Source organism: Trachypithecus francoisi, unplaced genomic scaffold (assembly GCF_009764315.1).
Source record: "Trachypithecus francoisi isolate TF-2019V2 unplaced genomic scaffold, Tfra_2.0 Contig01440, whole genome shotgun sequence".
NCBI classification, from domain to species: domain Eukaryota; kingdom Metazoa; phylum Chordata; class Mammalia; order Primates; family Cercopithecidae; genus Trachypithecus; species Trachypithecus francoisi.
In genome coordinates this window covers 27,705,333-27,728,887 of record NW_022681431.1, presented here as the reverse complement: position 1 = coordinate 27,728,887, position 23,555 = coordinate 27,705,333, and the positions used below count along the sequence as shown (strand labels likewise).

Sequence of the window (23,555 nt, the reverse complement as noted above, 5' to 3'; positions counted from 1 at the left end):
ATTAACAGCATTGAATTGTATACTTAAAAATAGTTACGGTGGTAAATTTTATCTTATGTATGCTATTGTACAACACATTTTTCTAAAAGACAGATAATGTGAGATTGGATAAAAAACCAAGACCCAATTATATGCCCACAGAGACATGGGTTGATTAAGAGAACAAAGAGAAATATATCATCCAAATGCTAATCATAAATAAACTAAATGTGTACATTAAACACTAAGAAGGCAAACTTCATGATAATAATAAATAATATTAGGAATAAGCAGAAACATTTCATAATGATAAAAGTGTCAATTCATCAAGAAGGCGATATAAATCCAAATGTGCATAAAGCTGTAAAATGCATGAAAAACTGAAATGTGGAGGAAACAATTAACTATAAATGGAGATTTAAACGCTTTACTGAGAGCAAAGTGCCACCACCTGGCCCCTGCCACATTTGGGCTGTAAGACAGAAGATAGTGCAGCAGTGATGCGGTTTGGATCTGTGTCCCCACTCAAATCTCGTATCAAATTGTAATCTCTGATGTTGGAGGTGGGGCCTGGTGGGAGGTGATTAGATCAGAAAGGCAGATTTCCCTTTCAGTGCTGTTCTTGTGATAATTATCGTGAGATTTGGTTGTTTAAAAGTGAGCAGCATCTCCTCCTCTCTCTTCCTCCTGCTCCTGTCATGTAAAGCATGCCTACTTCCCCTTTCCCTTACACCATGATCGAGTGCTCACTGAGGCCTCCCCAGCCTTGCTTCCTGTACAACCTGCCCAACTGTGAGCCAATTAAACCTCTTTTCTTTAAAACTTACCCAGTCTCAGTGATTTCTTTATAGCAGTGTGAGAACAGACTAATACAAATAGGAATTGAAACTGTGGGCATTTGGGCCACTTCATCATGTAACTTAATACCGCCTTCAGGCACATTCAAAAGCCTTCCAGTCATGTTTATACACCTTCCATCTGATGGTGAAATCCTGTTGTGCATTCGCCACCATAAGCTTCGTAGGTCAGAGAGCACTCAGTTACTCATGGGCAGCTCAGGTCCCAGGGTAATCTGGTGCCCTGATTAAGCATTCAGTCTTATTAAGGCTCATTAGCAAGTCAAAAACTGTTTCTCAAACTGAGAGCAGTTATCCACAGAAATAGCATTAGTGATAGAAAATTAGCAAGGACACAGAAGATTAAACACTATCCATCAACTTGAAATAATTTACATTTATAGACCACGCAATCCACCAAGATGAAATAAACACATTTTTGAAATCCACAAAGAACAATGATTAAGATATACCTTGTTTTAGCCCAAGCCTCAATACTCTAAAAATATTTAAGTCACTGAAAGCAAGTTATTTATTTGGATCTGATAAAATTAAAATATAAATCAGTATGAGAAATATCTAGACAATTTCTCAAGTTTTTAGATATTAAATAACTCACTTCTAAATATTCCCTAAGTCAAAGAAGCAATTTTGAGAATTTAGAAATAATTTTAAACAAATAATGATAAAGTCATAACCTATAAAACTTTGTGGCCTGCAGAAAAATAAAAACTGTGATTAAAAGAAACTTTACAGACCTTTCTTTAACAGTGCTTTTAAAAATGTACAAATTTAAATATTTGTATTAGCAAGAAATAACCAAGAACAGATGAAAACTTTCTTAAATTTTTAAAAGGCATTGAACAAAATCTACAGATAACGTCAGACTTAATGGTGAATGATTGAATGCATCCTCTCTGAAATCTCAAGAAATAAATATTTATTGACAATTTATTTCACACTTTTTATTGAGTATTGTACTGGAGGTTCTAGTCAGTGCAGTACTACAAGGAAAAGGAATAACTAGTAGGCAGAATTAAGAAAAAAAAACAAATTTTTAACTCTTCAAAATATGTGATAATACACAGAAAAAATTCTCAGTAATATATGAAAAAAGCTACTAGAATTAATGGGTGAATTTAGTAATATGAAGATGGAAGCTCAATATTTACAATTTAATTTAGTTCTACATAACAACAACGGATAACAGGAATACGCAACCAAAATGGAATTTACACAAGCATCAAAAACATGAAATATTTTTTAAAAGTTATAAAATATATGAGTAATATCTGCATCTAAAATGCTTCAGAAAAATGATTAGTGAAATTAACAAAGACATAAATAAATGGATGTGTGTGTATATACATATATAAAGCCATTGAAATACATCTATTAAAGACATTGAATCGATAATTAACCTCCTACAACAGGAAGCACCGGGCCCAGATGGATTCACTGGTAAATTCTACTAAACATTTAAGAAACAATTTATATTAATTTTCTACAATCTCTTTCAAGAGATAGAAGCACAGGGAATACTTCTTTTTCTATAAAGCTAGATGAAAAATCCTCAACAAAATATTAGCAAATCTTATTCAACAATGTATAAAAATAATTATTTTGATACATTATACAAACTATTTACATATTTTATACAAATTATTTTATTTTTTATACATTACAACCAAGTGAAGTTTATCCTAGGTGTGCAAAGGTAACTCAACACTTGAAAATCAATTGATGCAATCATCACATTGTCTAAAGGAAAAGAATCACAAGATCATTTCAATAGATGTGGAAAAGGCATTTGAAAAAATCCAGCCTGGCTCAGTGGCTCATGCACATAATTCTAGAACTTTGGGAGGCCGAGGTGGGTGGATCACCAGAGGTCAGGAGTTTGAGACCAGCCTGGCCAACATGGCGAAACCCTGTCTCTACTAAAAATACAAACTTAGCCAGGCGTGGTGGTGAGTGCCTGTAATCCCAGCTACTCAGGAGGCTGAGGCAGGAGAATCGCTTGAACCCAGGAGGCGGCAGTTGCAGTGAGCTAGGATACGCCACCGCACTCCAGCCGGGGTGAGAGAGCAAGACTCTGTCTCAAAAAGAAAAAAAGAAAAGAAAAAAGAAAAAAATCCAACACCCATTTCTTATTCTTTTTTTTTTTTTTTTTTATTATACTTTAAGTTCTAGGGTACATGTGCATAAGGTGCAGGTTTGTTACATATATATACTTATGCCATGTTGGTGTGCTGCACCCATCAACTCGTCAGCACCCATCAATTCCTCATTTATATCATGTATAACTCCCCAATGCAATCCCTCCCTCCTCCCCCCTCCCCATGATAGGCCCCAGTGTGTGATGTTCCCCTTCCCGAGTCCAAGTGATCTCATTGTTCAGTTCCCACCTATGAGTGAGAACATGCGGTGTTTGGTTTTCTCTTCTTGTGATAGTTTGCTAAGAATGATGGTTTCCAGCTGCATCCATGTCCCTACAAAGGACGCAAACTCATCCTTTTTGATGGCTACATAGTATTCCATGGTGTATATGTGCCACATTTTCTTAATCCAGTCTGTCACAGATGGACATTTGGGTTGATTCCAAGTCTTTGCTATTGTGAATAGTGCCGCAGTAAACATACGTGTGCATGTGTCTTTGTAGTAGAATAATTTATAATCCTTTGGGTATATACCCAGTAGGGGGATGGCTGGGTCATATGGTACATCTAGTTCTAGATCCTTGAGGAATTGCCATACTGTTTTCTATAATGGTTGAACTAGTTTACAATCCCACCAACAGTGTAAAAGTGTTCCTATTTCTCCACATCCTCTCCAATACCTGTTGTTTCCTGACTTCTTAATGATTGCCATTCTAACTGGTGTGAGATGGTATCTCATTGTGGTTTTGATTTGCATTTCTCTGATGGCCAGTGATGATGAGCATTTTTTCATGTGTCTGTTGGCTGTATGAACGTCTTCTTTTGAGAAATGTCTGTTCATATCCTTTCCCCACTTTTTGATGGGGTTGTTTGTTTTTTTCTTGTATATTTGTTTGAGTTCTTTGTAGATTCTGGATATTAGCCCTTTGTCAGATGAGTAGGTTGCAAAAATGTTCTCCCATTCTGTAGGTTGCCTATTCACTCTGATGGTAGTTTCTTTTGCTGTGCAAAAGCTCTTTAGTTTAATGAGATCCCATTTGTCAATTTTGGCTTTTGCTGCCGTTGCTTTTGGTGTTTTAGACATGAAGTCCTTACACATGCCTATGTCCTGAATGGTACTACCTAGATTTTCTTCTAGGGTTTTTTTGGTATTAGGTCTAACATTTAAGTCTCTAATCCATCTTGAATTAATCTTCGTATAAGGGGCAAGGAAAGGATCCAGTTTCAGCTTTCTACTTATGGCTAGCCAATTTTCCCAGCACCATTTATTAAATAGGGAATCCTTTCCCCATTTCTTGTTTCTCTCAGGTTTGTCAAAGATCAGATGGCTGTAGATGTGTGGTATTATTTCTGAGGACTCTGTTCTGTTCCATTGGTCTATATCTCTGTTGTGGTCCCAGTACCATGCTGTTTTGGTTACTGTAGCCTTGTAGTATAGTTTGAAGTCAGGTAGCGTGACGCCTCCAGCTTTGTCCTTTTGACCTAGGATTGTCTTGGCAATGCTGGCTCCTTTTTGGTTCCATATGAACTTTAAAGCAGTTTTTTCCAATTCTGTGAAGAAAGTCATTGGTAGCTTGATGGGGATGGCATTGAATCTATAAATCACCTTGGGCAGTATGGCCATTTTCACGATATTGATTCTTCCTATCCATGAGCATGGTATGTTCTTCCATTTGTTTGTGTCCTCTTTGATTTCACTGAGCAGTGGTTTGTAGTTCTCCTTGTAGAGGTCCTTGACATCCCTTGTAAGCTGGATTCCTAGGTATTTGATTCTCTTTGAAGCAATTGTGAATGGAAGTTCATTCCTGATTTGGCTCTCTGCTTGTCTGTTACTGGTGTATAAGAATGCTTGTGATTTTTGCACATTAATTTTGTATCCTGAGACTTTGCTGAAGTTGCTTATCAGCTTAAGGAGATTTTGGGCTGAGACGATGGGGTTTTCTAAATATACCATCATGTCATCTGCAAACAGGGACAATTTGACTTCTTCTTTTCCTAACTGGATACCCTTGATTTCTTTCTCTTGCCTGATTGCCCTAGCCAGAACTTCCAACACTATGTTGAATAGGAGTGGTGAGAGAGGGCATCCCTGTCTTGTGCCAGTTTTCAAAGGGAATTTTTCCAGTTTTTGCCCATTCAGTATGATATTAGCTATGGGTTTGTCATAAATAGCTCTTATTATTTTGAGGTACGTTCCATCAATACCAAATTTATTCAGCGTTTTTAGCATAAAGGGCTGTTGAATTTTGTCAAAAGCCTTTTCTGCATCTATTGAGATAATCATGTGGTTCTTGTCTTTGGTTCTGTTTATATGCTGGATTACGTTTATTGATTTGCAAATGTTGAACCAGCCTTGCATCCCAGGGATGAAGCCCACTTGATCATGGTGGATAAGCTTTTTGATTGCTGCTGAATCCGGTTTGCCAGTATTTTATTGAGAATTTTTGCATCGATGCTCATCAGGGATATCAGTCTAAAATTCTCTTTTTTTGTTGTGTCTCTGCCAGGCTTTGGTATCAGGATGATGTTGGCCTCATAAAATGAGTTAGGGAGGATTCCCTCTTTTTCTATTGATTGGAATAGTTTCAGAAGGAATGGTACCAGCTCCTCCTTGTACCTCTGGTAGAATTCAGCTGTGAATCCATCTGGTCCTGGACTTTTTTGGTGAGTAGGCTATTAATTGTTGCCTTGATTTCAGAGCCTACTCTTGGTCTATTCAGGGATTCAACTTCTTCCTGGTTTAGTCTTGGGAGAGTGTAAGTGTCCAGGAAATTATCCATTTCTTCTAGATTTTCTAGTTGATTTGTGTAGAGGCATTTATAGTATTCTCTGATGGTTGTTTGTATTTCTGTGGGGTCAGTGGTGATATCCCCTTTATCATTTTTATTGCGTCTTTTGATATTTCTCCTCTTTTTCTTCTTTATTAGTCTTGCTAGCGGTCTGTCAATTTTGTTGATCTTTTCAAAAAACCAACTCCTAGATTCATTGATTTTTTGGAGGGTTTTTTGTGTCTCTATCTCCTTCAGTTCTGCTCTGATCTTCGTTATTTCTTGCCTTCTGCTAGCTTTTGAATGTGTTTGCTCTTGCCTCTCTAGTTCTTTAATTGTGATGTTAGAGTGTCCATTTTAGATCTTTCCTGCTTTCTCTTGTGGGCATTTAGTGCTATAAATTTCCCTCTACTCACTGCTTTAAATGTGTCCCAGAGATTCTGGTATGTTGTATCTTTGTTCTCATTGGTTTCAAAGAACATCTTTATTTCTGCTTTCATTTCGTTATGTACCCAGTAGTCATTCAGGAGCAGGTTGTTCAGTTTCCATGTAGTTGAGCAGTTTTGATTGAGTTTCTTAGTCCTGAGTTCTAGTTTGATTGCACTGTGGTCTGAGAGACAGTTTGTTATAATTTCTGTTCTTTTACATTTGCTGAGGAGTGCTTTACTTCCAATTATGTGGTCAATTTTGGAATAAGTGTGATGTGGTGCTGAGAAGAATGTATATTCTGTTGATTTGGGGTGGAGAGTTCTATAGATGTCTATTAGGTCCCCTTGGTGCAGAGATGAGTTCAATTCCTGGATATCCTTGTTAACTTTCTGTCTCGTTGATCTGTCTAATGTGACAGTGGAGTGTTGAAGTCTCCCATTATTATTGTATGGGAGTCTAAGTCTCTCTTTTTTTTTTTTTTTTTTTTTTTTTTTTTTTGTAAAACCTACAAAGTCTCTTTGTAGGTCTCTAAGGACTTGCTTTATGAATCTGGGTGCTCCTGTATTGGGTGCATATATATTTATGAGAGTTAGCTCTTCCTGTTGAATTGATCCCTTTACCATTATGTAATGGCCTTCTTTGTCTCTTTTGATCTTTGATGGTTGAAAGTCTGTTTTATCAGAGACTAGGATTGCAACCCCTGCTTTTTTTTGTTCTCCATTTGCTTGGTAGATCTTCCTCCATCCCTTTATTTTGAGCCTATGTATGTCTCTGCATGTGAGATGGGTCTCCTGAATTCAGCAGACTGATGGGTCTTGACTCTTTATCCGGTTTGCCAGTCTGTGTCTTTTCATTGGAGCATTTAGTCCATTGACATTTAAGGTTAATATTGTTATGTGTGAACTTGATCCTGTCATTATGATATTAACTGGTTATTTTGCTCGTTAGTTGATGCAGTTTCTTCCTAGCCTCGATGGTCTTTACATTTTGGCATGTTTTTGCAATGGCTGGTACCGCTTGTTCCTTTCCATGTTTAGGGCTTCCTTCAGGGTCTCTTGTAAGGCAGGCCTGGTGGTGACAAAATCTCTAAGCATTTGCTTGTCTGTAAAGGATTTTATTTCTCCTTCACTGATGAAACTTAGTTTGGCTGGATATGAAATTCTGGGTTGAAAATTCTTTTCTTTAAGAACGTTGAATATTGGCCCCCACTCTCTTCTGGCTTGTAGAGTTTCTGCCGAGAGATCTGCTGTTAATCTGATGGGCTTCCCTTTGTGGGTAACCCGACCTTTCTCTCTGGCTGCCCTTAAGATTTTTTCCTTCATTTCAACTTTGGTGAATCTGGCAATTATGTGTCTTGGAGTTGCTCTTCTGGAGGAGTATCTTTGTGGCGTTCTCTGTATTTCCTGAATTTGAATGTTGGCCTGCCCTACTAGGTTGGGGAAGTTCTCCTGGATGATATCCTGAAGAGTGTTTTCCAACTTGGTTCCATTTTCCCCCTCACTTTCAGGCACCCCAATCAGACGTAGATTTGGTCTTTTTACATAATCCCATACTTCTTGCAGGCTTTGTTCATTTTTTTCTTCTTTTTCTTTTGGTTTCTCTTCTCGCTTCATTTCATTCATTTGATCCTCAATCGCTGATACTCTTCTTCCAGTTGATCGAGTCGGTTACTGAAGCTTGTGCATTTGTCACGTATTTCTCGTGTCATGGTTTTCATCTCTGTCATTTCGTTTATGATCTTCTCTGCATTAATTAGTCTAGCTGTCAATTCTTCCACTTTTTTTTCAAGATTTTTAGTTTCTTTGCGCTGGGTACGTAATTCCTCCTTTAGCTCTGAGAAGTTTGATGGACTGAAGTCTCTCTCTCATCTCGTCAAAGTCATTCTCTGACCAGCTTTGATCCGTTGCTGGCGATGGGCTGCGCTCCTTTGCAGGGGGAGATGTGCTCTTATTTTTTGAATTTCCAGCTTTTCTGCCCTGCTTTTTCCCCATCTTTGTGGTTTTATCTGTCTCTGGTCTTTGATGATGGTGACGTACTGATGGGGTTTGGTATAGGTGTCCTTCCTGTTTGATAGTTTTCCGTTTGACAGTCAGAAGGACTGTCTGTTGGTCTGTTGGAGATTGCTTGAGGTCCACTCCAGACCCTGTTTGCCTGGGTATCAGCAGCAGAGGTTGCCAAAGATAGAATATTGCTGAACAGCGAGTGTACCTGTCTGATTCTTCCTTTGGAAGCTTCCTCTCAGGGGTGACTCCACCCTGTGAGGTGTGGGGTGTCAGACTGCCCCTAGTGGGGGATGTCTCCCAGCTAGGCTACTCAGGGGTCAGGGACCCACCTGAGCAGGCAGTCTGTCCGTTCTCAGATCTCAACCTCTGCGTTGGGAGATCCAGGGCTCTCCCCAAAGCTGTCAGACAGAGTCGTTCGTGTCTGGACCGGCCCCCGCTGCTTCCCCTATTGGACTTCAGCTGTGCGCTGTCCTCAGAGGTGGAGTCTACAGAGACAGGCAGGCTTCCTTGAGCTGCTGTGAGCTCCACCCAGTTCGAGCTTCCCAGCGGCTTTGTTTACCTACTTAAGCCTCAGCAATGGCGGGCGCCCCTCCCCCAGCCTCACTGCTGCCTTGCCGATAGATCGCCACAGACTGCTGTGTTAGCAGTGAGGGAGGCTCCGTGGGCTTGGGACCCTCCCGGCCAGGTGTGGGATATATTCTCCTGGTGTGCCTGTTTCCTTAAAGCTCAGTATTGGGGTGGGAGTTACCCGATTTTCCAGGTGTTGTGTGTCTCAGTTCCCCTGGCTAGGAAAATGGATTTCCTTCCCCCTTGTGCTTCCAGGTGAGGCGATGCCTCGCCCTGCTTCAGCTCTCGCTGGTCAGGCTGCAGCAGCTGACCAGCACCGATTGTCCGGCACTCCCTAGTGAGATGACCCCAGTACCTCAGTTGAAAATGCAGAAATCACCGGTCTTCTGTGTCGCTCGCGCTGGGAGTTGGAGACTGGAGCTGTTCCTATTAGGCCATCTTGCTCCACCCCCCTCTTATTCTTTTTTTTTTCTTTTTTTGAGATGGAGTCTTGCTCTGCTGCCCAGGCTAGAGTACAGTGGTGTGATCTCAGCTTAGGTTCAAGTGATTCTCCTTCCTCAGACTCCCGAGTAGCTGGGATCATGTGCATGTACCACCACATCCCGCTAATTTTCATATATTTAGTAGAGACCAGGTTTTGCCATGTGGGCCAGGCTGGTCTTGAACTCCTAACCTCAGGTGATTCACCCGTCTCGGCCTCCCAAAGTGCTAGGATTATAAGCGTGAGTCACTGTGCCTGGCCAACACCCACTTTGAGTAATAATAATGATGATGGGCCGGGCGCGGTGGCTCAAGCCTGTAATCCCAGCACTTTGGGAGGCCGAGACGGGCGGATCACGAGGTCAGGAGATCGAGACCATCCTGGCTAACATGGTGAAACCCCATCTCTACTAAAAAATACAAAAAACTAGCCGGGCGACATGGCAGGCGCCTGTAGTCCCAGCTGCTTGGGAGGCTGAGGCAGGAGAATGGCGTAAACCCAGGAGGCGGAGCTTGCAGTGAGCTGAGACCCGGCCACTGCACTCCAGCCTGGGCGGCAGAGCGAGACTCCGTCTCAAAAAAAAAAAAAATAATAATAATAATAATAATAATAATAATGATGATAAAAATTTTCTGCAAACTAAGAATAGCAGGCCACATTCTCACCTTGATAATGAATATCTATTTAAAAAATCTAAGGCTAACATCATACATAGGTTTTGAAAAACTAGACCTTTGGCTGGGCGCGGTGGCTCAAGCCTCTAATCCCAGCACTTTGGGAGGCCGAGACGGGCGGATCACGAGGTCAGCAGATCGAGACCATCCTGGCTAACACACTGAAACCCCGTCTCTACTAAAAAATACAAAAAACTAGCCAGGCAAGGTGGCGGGCGCCTGTAGTCCCAGCTACTCGGGAGGCTGAGGCAGGAGAATGGCGTAAACCCGGGAGGCGGAGCTTGCAGTGAGCTGAGATCCAGCCACTGCACTCCAGCCTGGGTGACAGAGCGACTCTGTCTCAAAAAAAAAAAAAAAAAAAAAAAAACTAGACCTTTTCATGCTACGATCAGGAACAAGGCACAGATAGCCACTCCTTTCAACATCACACTACCAGTCCTAGCCAATGCAATAAGAAAAGGTATAGTCGATTGGGAAAAAAAGAAATCAAACTGTCTTTGTTCATAGACAAAAAGATTGTCTATGTAGAAATTCTGAGAGAATTGATGAGTCACCCTTGTGGAACTAAAATACAATTATAGCAAGGTCACAGGATAGAAGGTAAACATACAAAAGTCAATTGCTTTCCTACATACCAGCCATGAAGGAAGGGAATATGAAGTAAAAACAATGACATTTACATTTGCATCCATAACTCAAAATACTTAGATACAAATCTAGCAAAATATATACAAGATCTATGTGAGAAAAACTACAAAACTGATGGAAAAAAAATTAAGAACTAAGTGAAATATTCCATGTTATGGATAGCAACACTAAATATCATTAAGACATCAGTTATTTCCAACTTGATTAATAGATTCAAGATAGATTCAAGATAGCTCCCATCAAAATCCCATTTAGTTATTTTGCAAATATCGACAAACAAATTCTACGGTTTATATGGAGAGGCAAAAGACCAAGGACAGGCAACACAACACAATACTAAAAGAGAAATACAAAGTTGGAGGACTGACACTACCTGATGTCAAGACTGAACTATAAAGCTACAGTAATTAGGAGAACGTGGTCTTGGCTAAAGGATAAACAAATAGAATAACGGAACAGAATAAACAGCACAGAAATTGATCTATATAAATAAACTACCTTTGACAAAATGGCATAGGAAATACAATGAAGTAAAGATAGTCTTTTCAACGAATGGTGTTGGGACAACTGGATATCCAAACATAAAAAAAAAAATAAATCTAGACACAGAACATAATAGTTCACCAAAATTGACTTAAAATTAATAACAGACCAAAATGTAAAATACATAACTATAGAACTACTTGAAGCAAAGAACATAGGAGAAAATCTAAGTGATCTTAGCTATGGCAGTGACTTTTTAGTACAACCCCAGAGGCATGATCCGTGAATAAATAATTGATAAACTGGATTTAATTAAAACTAAAAATTTCTTCTCTGTGAAAGACATTGTCAAGTATATCAAGAGATAAACCACAGATTAAAAGAAAATATTTGCAAAAGGCCTATATGATAAAGGATCAAAATATGTAAACAACTCCTAAAACTCAACAATAATAAAATGAACAGCCAGACTTTAAAAAGAAACAAAAACCTAAACAGACATCTCATCAAATAAGATATATGTCAAGCAAATAAGACATATGTCAAACAAACATGAGACCTGATAGTCAGGGAGGCCATGCATCCATAAGGACAGTGGTATATTGAAAGATTCTGTACTTTCTTCTCAACTTTTCTCTGAACCTAATACTGCTCTAAAAAAATTAACCCTTATATATTATTAAGGAATTGCAAATTAAAAATAAAATACTATTACACATTGATTTGAATAGTCAAAACCCAAACACTGACAACCCCAATTGAAGTAAAGATGAGGAGCCACAGGAACTCTTATTCCTCGTTGGTAGAAATGCAAAATAATAGATCAACTTTGGAGGATAAGCTGGCAGTTGCTTACAATACTACACATACTCTTACCATATAATCCAGCAATTGTGTTCCTTGGTATTTACTGAAAAGAGCTGAAAACTTATGTCCATACAAGTACCCATGTAGAAATACTTATGGCGGCTTAATTCATAGCTGCCAAATCTTAGAAGCAGCCAACACATTCTTCAGTAGGTAAATGGCTAAATAAACTTTGGTACAGCCAGACAATAGATTATTATTCGATTATAGAAAGAAATGAGCTATCAAACCATTAAAAGATATAAAGGAATCTTAAACACATACTAAGTGGAAAGAAAAGCCATCTGAAAAGGCTACATACTTCAAGATTCCAATTATAACACACTCTGGAAAAGGCAAAACTATAGAGACTGTAAAAGAATAAGTAAATGTCAAGGATTTGGTTGGTGGGGAGGGATGATTAGGTAGAGCACAAAGGAATTTTAGAACACTGAACCTATTCTGTATGATACTATTAGTGGGCATTTGTAATTACACATTTCTTCAAACCCACATGGCACACAGCACTAGGAGAGAACCCTAAGGTACACTATGAAAATTTGAGTGATGATGTGTAAATATAGATTCATTAATTGAAACAAACATGTGAGACCTGATAGTCAGCGAGGCTGTGCATCCATAAGGACCGTGGTAAATTGAAAGATTCTGTACTTTCTTCTCATCTTTTCTCTGAAGTTAATACTGTTCTAAAAACAAAGTTTATTTTATAAATTTTTGAAATTAAAAATGAATAAGATCAGATTCCAGCCAAGTTCCAGCCAAAATGGAATAGCCTTATTCTTCCAAATTCTTCCCTCTTAAAGCTAAGAAATCCTGGATTATAATTGAAAAATAAAAATAAAAAATTTTGGAGAAATGGAAACAAGAAGGCAGACTAACCAGTGACATAAAGACTTGAGTGATGACTAGTTCAGGCTGGGCCCGGTGGCTCATGCCTGTAATCCCAGCACTTTGGGAGGCGGAGGTGGGTGGATCACTTGAGGTCAGGAGTTTGAAACCAGCCTGGCCAACATGGTGAAACCCCATCTCCAATAAAAATACAAAAAAATTAGCCGGGTGTGGTGGCATGCACCTGTAATCCCAGCTACTTGGGAGGCTGAGGCAGGAGAATCGCTTGAAACCTCTGAGGCAGAGGTTGCAGTGAACCGAGATCATGCCACTGTACTCCAGCCTGGAGTGAATCTCCAGAGTGAATCTCCTGGAGTGAATCCAGTCAGTGTGAATCTCTGTCTCAAAATAAACAAACAAACAAACAAATAAATAAATATTTTTAAAAAACAAAACAAAAAATAAAAAGTTAGTTCACTGGTTTCCTTTTCACTTCCATGCATTGTAAATGGTTTGGAGAAGATAGCAACCTGGAACTACCAACAGGCACAGTGTCAACAGGGTCCAGTGCAGAGCTGAGATTGCAGTGCCTCCTTGTAGTGATGAAGCACCACCCTCCATGGCAGTGAAAGTCAGCCCTGTGCTTCACCTATTGAGGACTCCAGTGACGTATAATGAATAACACATGAAAGCAAAGCTACCAAAATAAAAATCTAAGTGGAAAGGCTCAACCACAGAATGGGGTTAGGGGAGAAAATATTGAAATGGGAGACAGAAAAATAGAAATTACCTAATCCGAAAACTGAGGAAACTTACAAAAAATGTAGAGAGGCAAATGTACACAGCTTCAGGGACCTAGGGTACTGTAACAAAAATTATATCGGTTGTGTCATTAGTATCCCAAATACAGATGGAGGCTAGAGTGGAAAAGGTACTCACAAGAAATAGTGGATGAAAATTTACCAAATTTGATAAAATCATAAACTTATTCATTTAAGAAGCTAGAAACTATTGAAACTACAAAAAAAAAAAAAAAAAAAAAACCTCACACCAAAATGCATCATAGCTCATTTCTGAAAACTAAAAGAAATTTTTAAAATCTTGAAAGTAATGAGAGAAATGACAACTTACACATTAGGGAAAAAAAATTCAAATGACAGCAAATTTCTCATAAGAAAACATGAAAATCAAAGGAAATGTCATAACATAAGTATGATGAGAAAAAAGACCCATACATCTAGAATTCTATGAAAATTCAGTTTAAAAAATATCCTTCAAAAATGAAGAGATAATCAAGACATTCTCAGATCAGGAAACTAAGAACATTTGTCTCATACAAACCTATCCTAAGAGAATGACTAAATAAATTTCTCTAAACAAAGAGGTAAAAATAAAAGAGGAAGGATTGAAACACCCAGAATGAAGAAAAACACACAGGGGAAAGTATGGGTAATTACAAAAGTTTCCCTTTTCATATTGAGTTTTCCAAATTAATTTGAAGATTGAAGCAAAAATTATAACACTTATTTCTTTGTGTTCCTTTACTTTAGCCCATTTACAATTGCCCTAAACATTTCCTCAACATACATTTAGAAACACATTGAGGTTTAAATACTTTGCGTAACCTGGTGAAATGATGACAGTAGGCTTTAAAAAGTTATGTACATGTAATGTAATATCTAGAGTAACCACTAAAAGAGCTCTACAAGTATATATTCTTGAATCACCACCACAATAAAAAACTATATGATTCTGGCAATTTATACAAAAGCATGAAAAAAGAAAATAAAAATTAAAAGCAAAACAAAAAATTAGTTGGTAGATGTAACACCAATAGTTACATTAAATATAAATGGTATGAACAGGGGAAATTATAGACTGAGTGGATTTAAAAATTGACAAAGCTATATTCTGTTAAAAATAATTTCACATCAAAGACAATTGCCTAGGCTGGCTGAAAGCAATAATATTGAAGGAAACTTATGCAAACATAAATCAAAGAAAAGTAGAAATTGTTATATTAGTATCAGATAATGCAAAGATATTTATCAGAGAATGAGAAGGGCATTATATAATGATAAAGGGTATCAATCCAGCAAGATGTAATAATCCTAAATGGGTACGCCCCAAAGAACTGCAAAATATAAGAAGCAAAACCTGACAGAAAGGAAAGACTATCCTTCTCCATTGTGTCCTTTTGGTGAACTCGTTGAAAATCTGTTGACCGTATATGTTTGGATTCATTTCTGGGCTCTCTGTTCTGTTCTATTGGTCTACATGTCTGGAGTTTTTTTTTTTTATGACAGTACCATGCTGTTTTGAATATTACGTTTTTTAAATACAATTTTAAATCAGGAAGTATGAGGCCTCTAACTTTTTTCCTCAGTATTGCTTTGGCTACTCGAGGTTATTTCATGGTTCCATACAAAATTTAGCATTGTATTTTCTATTTCTGTGAAGAGTGCCATTGGAATTTTGGTAGGGATTGCACTGAATCTGCCTATTGCTTTGGGTAGTATGGACATTTTAGCAACATTATGCAAGAATAAAAATCAGTGGCCCCATAACATAAAAGCAAACAAGCTATTGCTGATATGGAGGTTTCCTCAGTCTGGATAGACAATCAGACCAACCATAACATTCCCTTAAGCCAAAGCTTAATCTGGAAAAAAGTCCTAACTTTCTTCATTTCTACGAAGACTGAGAATGATAAGAAAGTGAAGAAGAAGAGGGTGAAGCTAACAGAGGTTGGTTCGTGAGACTTAAGAAGATAATCTCCAAAACAAAAATGCAAGATGATGCAGCAAGTCCTGATGTAGAAGCTGAAATAAGTGATCTGTAAGATCTAGCTAAAATAATTGATGAAGACTGCTCCACTAAACAACAGATTTTCAATGTAGATAAAACAGCCTTCTACTAGAATATGCCATCTAGGACTCAGCTAGAGACTTTCATAGCTAGAGAGGGGAAATCCATGCATAGGATTTTTTAAATTGTTATTTTAGATTCAGGGGTACACATGCTTGATTGTTACATGGGAATTAAATGCATGATGCTGGGAGTTAGGCTTCTAGCGTACCCATCACTCAAATATTGGACACTGTATCCAGTAGGCATTCTGTCCCCATACCCCATTTTGGAGTCCCCAGAGTCTATTTTCTTCATCGTTTTATGTCCAACTGTATCACTTATTTAGCTCCTACTTATAAGTAAGAACACGCAATATTTTATTTTTCACTTCTGGGTTATTCCACATAGGATAATGGCCTCCAGTTCCTCCATGTTGCTACAACAGACACGATTTCATTCTTTTTATGGCTGCATAATATTCCATGGTGTATATATACCACATTTTCTTTATCCAGTGAACTTTTGGTGGACATTTAGATTGGTTCCATGACTTTGTTATGGTGAATAGTGCTGCAATATATACACAAGTGCAAGTGTCTTTTTTATATGATCTATATTCCTTTGAGTAGATACCCATTAGTGAGATTGCTGGGTCAAACATCAAAAAAAGTAAAAACAGAACTATCATTCAACCCAATGTTAATGTCTTGCTTTAAAAGACAGGCTGACTCTTGTTAATGCTTATTACACAGCTAGTGACTTTAAACTGAAGCCAATACTCAGTGACCATTCTGATAATGCTAGGGCCCTTAAGAATTACGCTAAATCTACTATGCCTGTGATGAGAAATGTAACAACAAAGTCTGGATGAAAATATAACTATTTATAACATGGTTTACTAAATATTTGAAGTTGACTGTTGAGACCTACTGCTCAGAAAAAAAGATTCCTTTTAAAATATTACTGCTCATTGACAATGTACCTGGTCACCCAAGAGTTCTAATGGAGATGTGCAAGGAAATTAATGCTGTTTTCCTGCCTGCAGACACAACATCCATTCTGCAGCCTAGTCAAGGAGATATTTTGACTTTAAAGTCTTATTACTTAAGAAATACATTTTGTAAGGATATAGCTGCCACAAATAGTGATTCCTCTACTGGATCTGGGCAAAGTCTATTGAAAACAGTATGGAAAGAATTCACCATTCTACATGTCATTTAGACCATTCACGATTCATGGGAAGAGGTTAAGATATCAACACTAACAGGAACTCAGAAAAAGTTAATTACAGCCCTCATGAATGACTTTGAGGGATTCAAGACTTCAGTGGAGAAAATAACTACAGATGTGGTAGACATGGCAAGGGAACTAGAATTAGGAGTGGAGCCTGAAGATATGACTGAATTTTTGCAATCTCATAATAAAACTTGAATGGATGAGGAGTTACTTCTCATGGATGAGCAAATAAGTTGGTTTCCTGAGATGGAATCTACTCCTGGTAAAGATGCTGTGAATACTGTTAAAATTACAAAAAAAAAAAAAAAAAAGTTCAGAATATTACATACACTTAGTTGATAAAGCAGTGGCAGGACTGGAGAAGATTGAGTCCAATTTTAAAATAAGTTCTACTGTGGGTAAAATGCTATCAAACATCATTGCATACTACAGAGAAATCTTTCATGAAAGGAAGAACTGACGCAGCAAACTTCATCATTGTCTTATTTTAAGAAATTGCCACAGCCACCCCAACCTTCAAGCACCACCCTGATCAGTCAGCAGCCATCAACATCAGGCAAGGGCATCTGTCAGCAAATGATTACAACTCACTGAAAATTGAGATGATAGTTATCATTTTTTAGTAATAAAGTATTTTAAATTAGGGTTTATACATTGTTATTTTTAGCCATAGCACTATTGCACACTTAATAAACTATAGTATAGTGTAAACAGAACTTTGGTATGCACTGGGATACCAAAAAGTTTGTGTGACTTACATTAGTCTAGAACCAAGTGTAAGTCAGAACCAAACCTGCAATATCTCCAAGATATGCCTGTAACTTTCAATTTTGAACAATAATAAGCGAGGACCTTAGAAGTCAAAATAAGCAGGAAAATAACTAGAAGGAATCAGGAGAGAGTTTGTGACTTGCTCCTTATGTTCTATTTCTGAATCGAGTGCTAATTTTGGAGGTGTGTCTACTTTGTGAAAATTCATTGAGATATATGTGTTATTTATCAATGTAAAATGTTATTTTAGTATAAAAAAGAAAACCTAGAAAAATTTATTTTGGAAATTAAAGGCAAAATGTCCTCTTCCCAAAATACTTGAGCCAAAAAGAAATGACAGTATTCATTTTAAAATATTGAAAAATGAATAAAAAAGTATAGAATATGACTCAAGGAGTACTTAAAATGAAAGTGTAAAATTTTTAAACATACGTTACAAAATTTGTAATTAAAAACTATTTATTATTAATAAAAACATTAATAATAAAAATATATACATTCATACACACATGTTGGTGTATATATTTATATATTCTTCATGTGTGTACATAATCATTGACATGTTTGTGTGTGTAAAATGTGCATGTCAAGGAATATATACATACATCTTGATATACATAATATACACAATCATACATAATTTATACATAATATACAGTTACATATATTCTTATATTTTCTATTTATATTAATATCTATAACAACAGTCATTTGGAATAGATATTCTGCATAGATAGTTCTTCTCAACCTTACCATGACAACTTAATTCACTACAAAATATATATATATTTGTCTTGTGCAGACATTTATGATTCCAATGCTTGCTTCTGGCTATAGTCTGAGTAAGACATAATGTGCATAACATAAATTAATTACATAAAGAATAAGAAAGGGGAGAGCAGCCAGTAACATTAAAGAGTTGGCTTGGTACTATCAGCTAGCCTTGGAATTCTTCTGTTGAATATAATCACTTTAAAAGGACATCAATGTAACACAGGACCACTGTGAGACAATTGTGTATCAAGACAAAACCAACACTGCTTCATAATCGTGTGTGAACACCAACAAAATGCAAGCCCTTCCAAGTCAAAAAAAAAAAAAAAGAAAGAAAGAAAGATTGAATATACCCTTACTGGGCTAGTGTGAATGACTGCTGCTTCTTAACTAATGACAGATTTAGGAATCTTCTGGTCTTCCTGTGCCCTAGATAAGACTTACTAAGATACACAATCATAGTATTATGCCTACTTCCGGACCATATCTAAACCAGATCGAAGGCACAAGTCCTAAAACTTCCCCCAAATTCCCAAAACATGCCAATGTCTTACAAGTGCTTTAACAACCTCCTAAAGAGATGTTCCATGGCTCCCCACGGTGTGCATTCTCCCTCACTGCAATGTGTAATAATTCTCATTTGTTCAATTGCTAGTGTGTTCACAATGGTCTTTGGTAAGAAGGCATTGATAGCAGGAAACAAACACATCCTAACCGAGGTCAGCTCTCCCCAACTGGAGAGTTGTTTCCCAGTGTTGAACCAACAATGGGTACTACGGCTTCCATATGTATACTTAGATAAAACAGAAGGTTTGAAACTTTCTTCATAGTTCCTGTAATATCCTAAAATTTAAGCCATTGTTTTATGGAATAGAAGAATATATTTTCAAACGATCTATATGACAAAGAATTAATATCCAAAATGTCAAAAGGACCTTCTACAACTCAACAGCCAAAAACAAAACAAAACAAATAACCTGATTAAACAATGGGCAAAGGACCTGAATAGACGTCTGTCCAAAGAAAACATACAAATGACCATCAGGTATAAGGAACAGTACTCAATATCATTAATCATCAGAAAAATGCAGGATCAAAACCACAATGAGATATCACCTCACAGCTATTATAATGGGTTTTATTAAAAAAACAAACAAACCCATACCCACAAACAAAAGCAAAAGATAACAAGCACTGGCAAAGATGTGGAGAAGTTGGAATTCTTGTACACTATTGGCGGGAATGGAGAATGGTGTAGCCATTATGAAAACCAGTATGGAGGTTCCACAAAAAATTAAAAATAGAACTACCATGTGATCCAGCAATGTAACATCTGGCTACATATCCAAAAAAAAATTAAAGCCATGACCTTGAAGAGATATCTGCAGCCCCATGTTAATTCCAATATTATTCACAATATTCATGGTTTGGAAGCAACCCAAAAGTTCAATGACATTAACTCATAAAGAAAATGTGGCATATAAACATATTGGAACACTAAGACGGTCACAGAATGACAAACACTATATGATTCCACTTACTTATATGAGGAATCTAAAATAGCTAAAATAGGTGGGTGTGGTGGCTAACGCCTGTAATGCCGGCACTTGGGGAGGCTGAGTCTGGCAGAACACTTGAGTTCAGGAGTTCAAGACCAGCTTGGCCAACATGGTGAAACTCCATCTCTACTAAAAAAATACAAAAGTATCCAGGTGTGGTGGCACGCACCTGTAATCCCAGCTACTCAGGAGGCTGAAACACAAGAACTGCTTGGACCTGGGAGGTGGAGGTTTCAGTGAGCCAAGATCACACCACTGCACTCCAGCCTGGGCAACAGAGAGAAACTCCACCTCAAATAAATAAATAAAATAGTCAAAATCATAAAAGCAGAAAATAGAATAGTGGTTGCCACGGGTCTGGGGAAAGAGAGCAGTGGGGAATTGTTGCTCAATGAATACAAACTTCCAGTAATGAAAGATGAATAAGTTCTAGAGATATGCTGTATAACATAGTACCTATAGTTAACGATACATCATTGTGCACTTGAAAATATGTTAAGAGGATCTTTCTCATCTTCAGCATTCTTAGCACAAAATACAAAATTAAAGTATGCAAGGACATTTTTGGAAGTGATGGATATGTTTAGTACATCGATTGTGGTCATGATATCATGGGTATATGCATATATTCAAACTCATCAAAATGTCTACACTAGATATGTGCAATTTTTATATCAATTATAACTCAATAAAGTTTTTAAAACATGAAGAGAATACCATATACAATAAAATATAACTTCAAGAATTCCATATAAATAATACCAAAAGTGTAGACAAGGACTGAATACTGCATGTCTCTCATAGTAAAAGTATTTCATCAAGCCCTGCGTAGTTGCTATATGCTTCTTGACAAGTAGTAAGAAATTTGAAGTTTACAGTGATTATACAATGACAACGTGTAATAGTAGTAAATCAGGGGGGAAAAACCCAGAAAGATAGATAGATAGATAGATAGATAGATAGATAGATAGACAGACAGACAGACAGACAGACAGACAGATAGATAGATAGATAGATAGATAGTTGGGGGTTTTTGTTTGTTTTTTGTTTTTAAGAGATGAAGTCTCCCTCTGTCATCCAGGCTGGAGTACAGTGACACAATCATAGCTGACTGCAGCCTCCAAACCCTGGGCTCAAGGGATACTCCTGCCTCAGCCTCCGGAACACCTCGGACTACCGGCACACACTACCACACCCAGTTAGGTTATTTTTGTAGAGATCGGGTCTCACCAACTTGCCCAAGCTGGCCTCAAACTCCTGGGCTCAAGCAATCCTCCCACCTTGGGATCCCAAAGGGTTGGGATGGGATTACAGTCATGAGCCATTGTGTTGGCAGAAAATAACTTATGCAAGTAACTTTTCAACAGAAAGCAGCTTACTGTAGTGGAATTGGAGTTACAAATTAAAGATTAGACTCTACATGCTGACACAGATTTGATGCCATTAATATTTTTTAATCCTCTGTCTTTTAAAATGAATATATATAATAAATAATTCCACTTCAGGAGGATAATGTGATAAATAAGATTTATAAATGAAAATCCTTTCCAACCTCTCTAAAGGAAAGTATTCATTTTATTGTGATTCCTAAACACAATTTGACATATATTTTATTTATTACAATTGTTCACTAGTAGAACATAGCCATGGTAAGTCCCAATATTGTGTGCCAAAATAGAATTAATGAATTAATCTTTTCCTTACTCATAATTTTAAAATCACTCTTTCAACCTGAAACATTTTCAGAGTTGACATATATTGTGTACCTTTTGACTGCATAGAAATATAAACCTCTATATTGTAACTTCCATGTAACTTCCAGTTTGTAAAATAGAACATTTTAACTATGTCATTAACTAGGCATTTTAATCAAGCAAATATACAAGACTGAAGGCCTTCAGTTTAATCACTTTTTAATCTAGCAGGTTAGTAATTTTCCAACTTCTTTTTCCAGTTAATTTTTACTTATTGTAATATTTTTCATCATAACAGGGCAAATGTGACATTCTTATTTTTTCTTCACTTTTTACAAATGTCTTTGTAGGTTACATGCTATTAAGACTGATGCTTGTGGATCAAATTTTCCATGTCTAAATTTTGCTTATGACCAATTTCTACATCATTTAGTGGACAATAAAAAATTTGTTAGTTTGTTGGCTAAACCATGGTCATGCATATTTTATATTGGTTTCTTTTTCCTACCAGTTTGATTGCTGAACATTTCTTGGAAATTGTGAACAAGTAGTGTGTTAGGAAGAGATGAAGAGAAAAGACAGGGAAATAAGCAGTAGAAATGGGGGAGAAGAGGATCAAAACATGGCAGGAGACAAAACAACACAGGCAAAATATGATTTAGCAATGAATACAATTCCGTATGATCTGACTTAATATAAGGGTAAATAAAAATTGCCATAAAACTTTAAATATAGAATAAATATTCCTCATCATTTACCTTCCTCTCTGAAACTTCACTGTCATTTGACACAATCTTCCGTGGAACTGTGACATGCAGAAATATTCCTTCAGAACCTGAAGTAAGGAAATGTGTTTGTTTTCGTCTTTGTTTTGCATCCACAATCGTTTCAGTCAAGCATGGGTTCTTATCCCTGACTACATGGTGGCGCCTAAAATTTTAAGTAAACGTTTTTACATGTGCTCACACTCTCTAGTCCACAAATTTCACTACATAATTAACAGCACATTGAAAATTGCTAAGGTACAAAAAAAGAAAAAAAAAGTAGACGTTGCTGTTCTACAGGCCCCTCTAGCTGCCTTTTAGAATCGCTGTGAGGCTTGCTTCCTCAGGATCTGAGGCGTTCGCTGAAGGCATTAGTACTCCACTACCTCCATCCTTCACCGAGTGGGAAGATCCCGGAAGGCGCACTGCGTGTGGGCCACTGAGACCATGGGCGCTGATGCAGAGCGCTAACAGCTCCTCCGCTAAGGACCTTGCTTCCCCTGGCCTGGCATGGAAAGGTGTCCCTGACACACCGGAAGCACCTGCTTGAGATGCCAAAAGGGAGCGGCGGAGGGTCCCAGAATCACAAGAAACTGCTCCCAGGAAGAGCCCAGGCCCGCTCTAAAGCCGAAGAAGAAAGGGGAGGCTCCGGTGGACTTACCTACGTGGGCTTGCAGCCTTCCAAGCTCAGTGAGGAAGGCAAGGAGAAAGAACATGGCTCAACCAGAGCGCAGGAGGCACAGCCAAGGACAGAGACCGTTGAGCAGCGCTGAGCTCGCGGGCAGGTTCTTGGCCACCGGGCCCCTGGGCCAGGGAGGACCCTGTGCTGCCCCAGGACCCTGGGGGTGAGGCCTGACAAGCTCTGGGGGCTGGGCCACTTTCACAGGGCAGGGAGAGGAAATGCCAGATGGAAGCATAGGTTGCGCAAAATTTGTTGCAGAGAAGTTTAAGTTGTTTAAAGCCCTCAGTAGTTACATTGGAGTAAATACGCCAGATTTTCCTTTTTAGTGAGATTCTTGGTAATTTTGTTTCTCCATATCACGGTTTTATGGCAGGTTTTATTTACTAAGGTGGAAGAGAAAGAGGAAAAGAGAAATAACAGCTATTATTATTAGCTATTATTACTAGCAATTTTCTACATGCTACTGCTGACTTAAATATCTTTGCAAATACGGAAAAATCAAG

The 23,555-nt window shown here is 37.8% G+C and overlaps 1 protein-coding gene across 3 annotated transcripts in view; it reads right to left on the bottom strand.

The window, feature by feature from the left end:
* Window positions 1-23,304, bottom strand: part of LOC117095185 (disintegrin and metalloproteinase domain-containing protein 18) — a 166,940-nt gene extending 143,636 nt beyond the window's left edge. For 2 of the 3 annotated variants that reach the window (XM_033231933.1, XM_033231922.1), the window contains exons 1-2: window positions 23,032-23,304; window positions 22,365-22,441 (exon numbers count right to left, since the gene is read on the bottom strand). In XM_033231933.1, coding sequence (XP_033087824.1) covers window positions 22,365-22,441; window positions 23,032-23,086 — 132 coding nt within the window. In that variant the 5' untranslated portion in view covers window positions 23,087-23,304. The remainder of the gene's footprint in view (window positions 1-22,364; window positions 22,442-23,031) is intronic. The other variant, XM_033231944.1, reaches the window with a different exon arrangement.
* Between the last annotated feature and the right edge of the window lie 251 nt (window positions 23,305-23,555).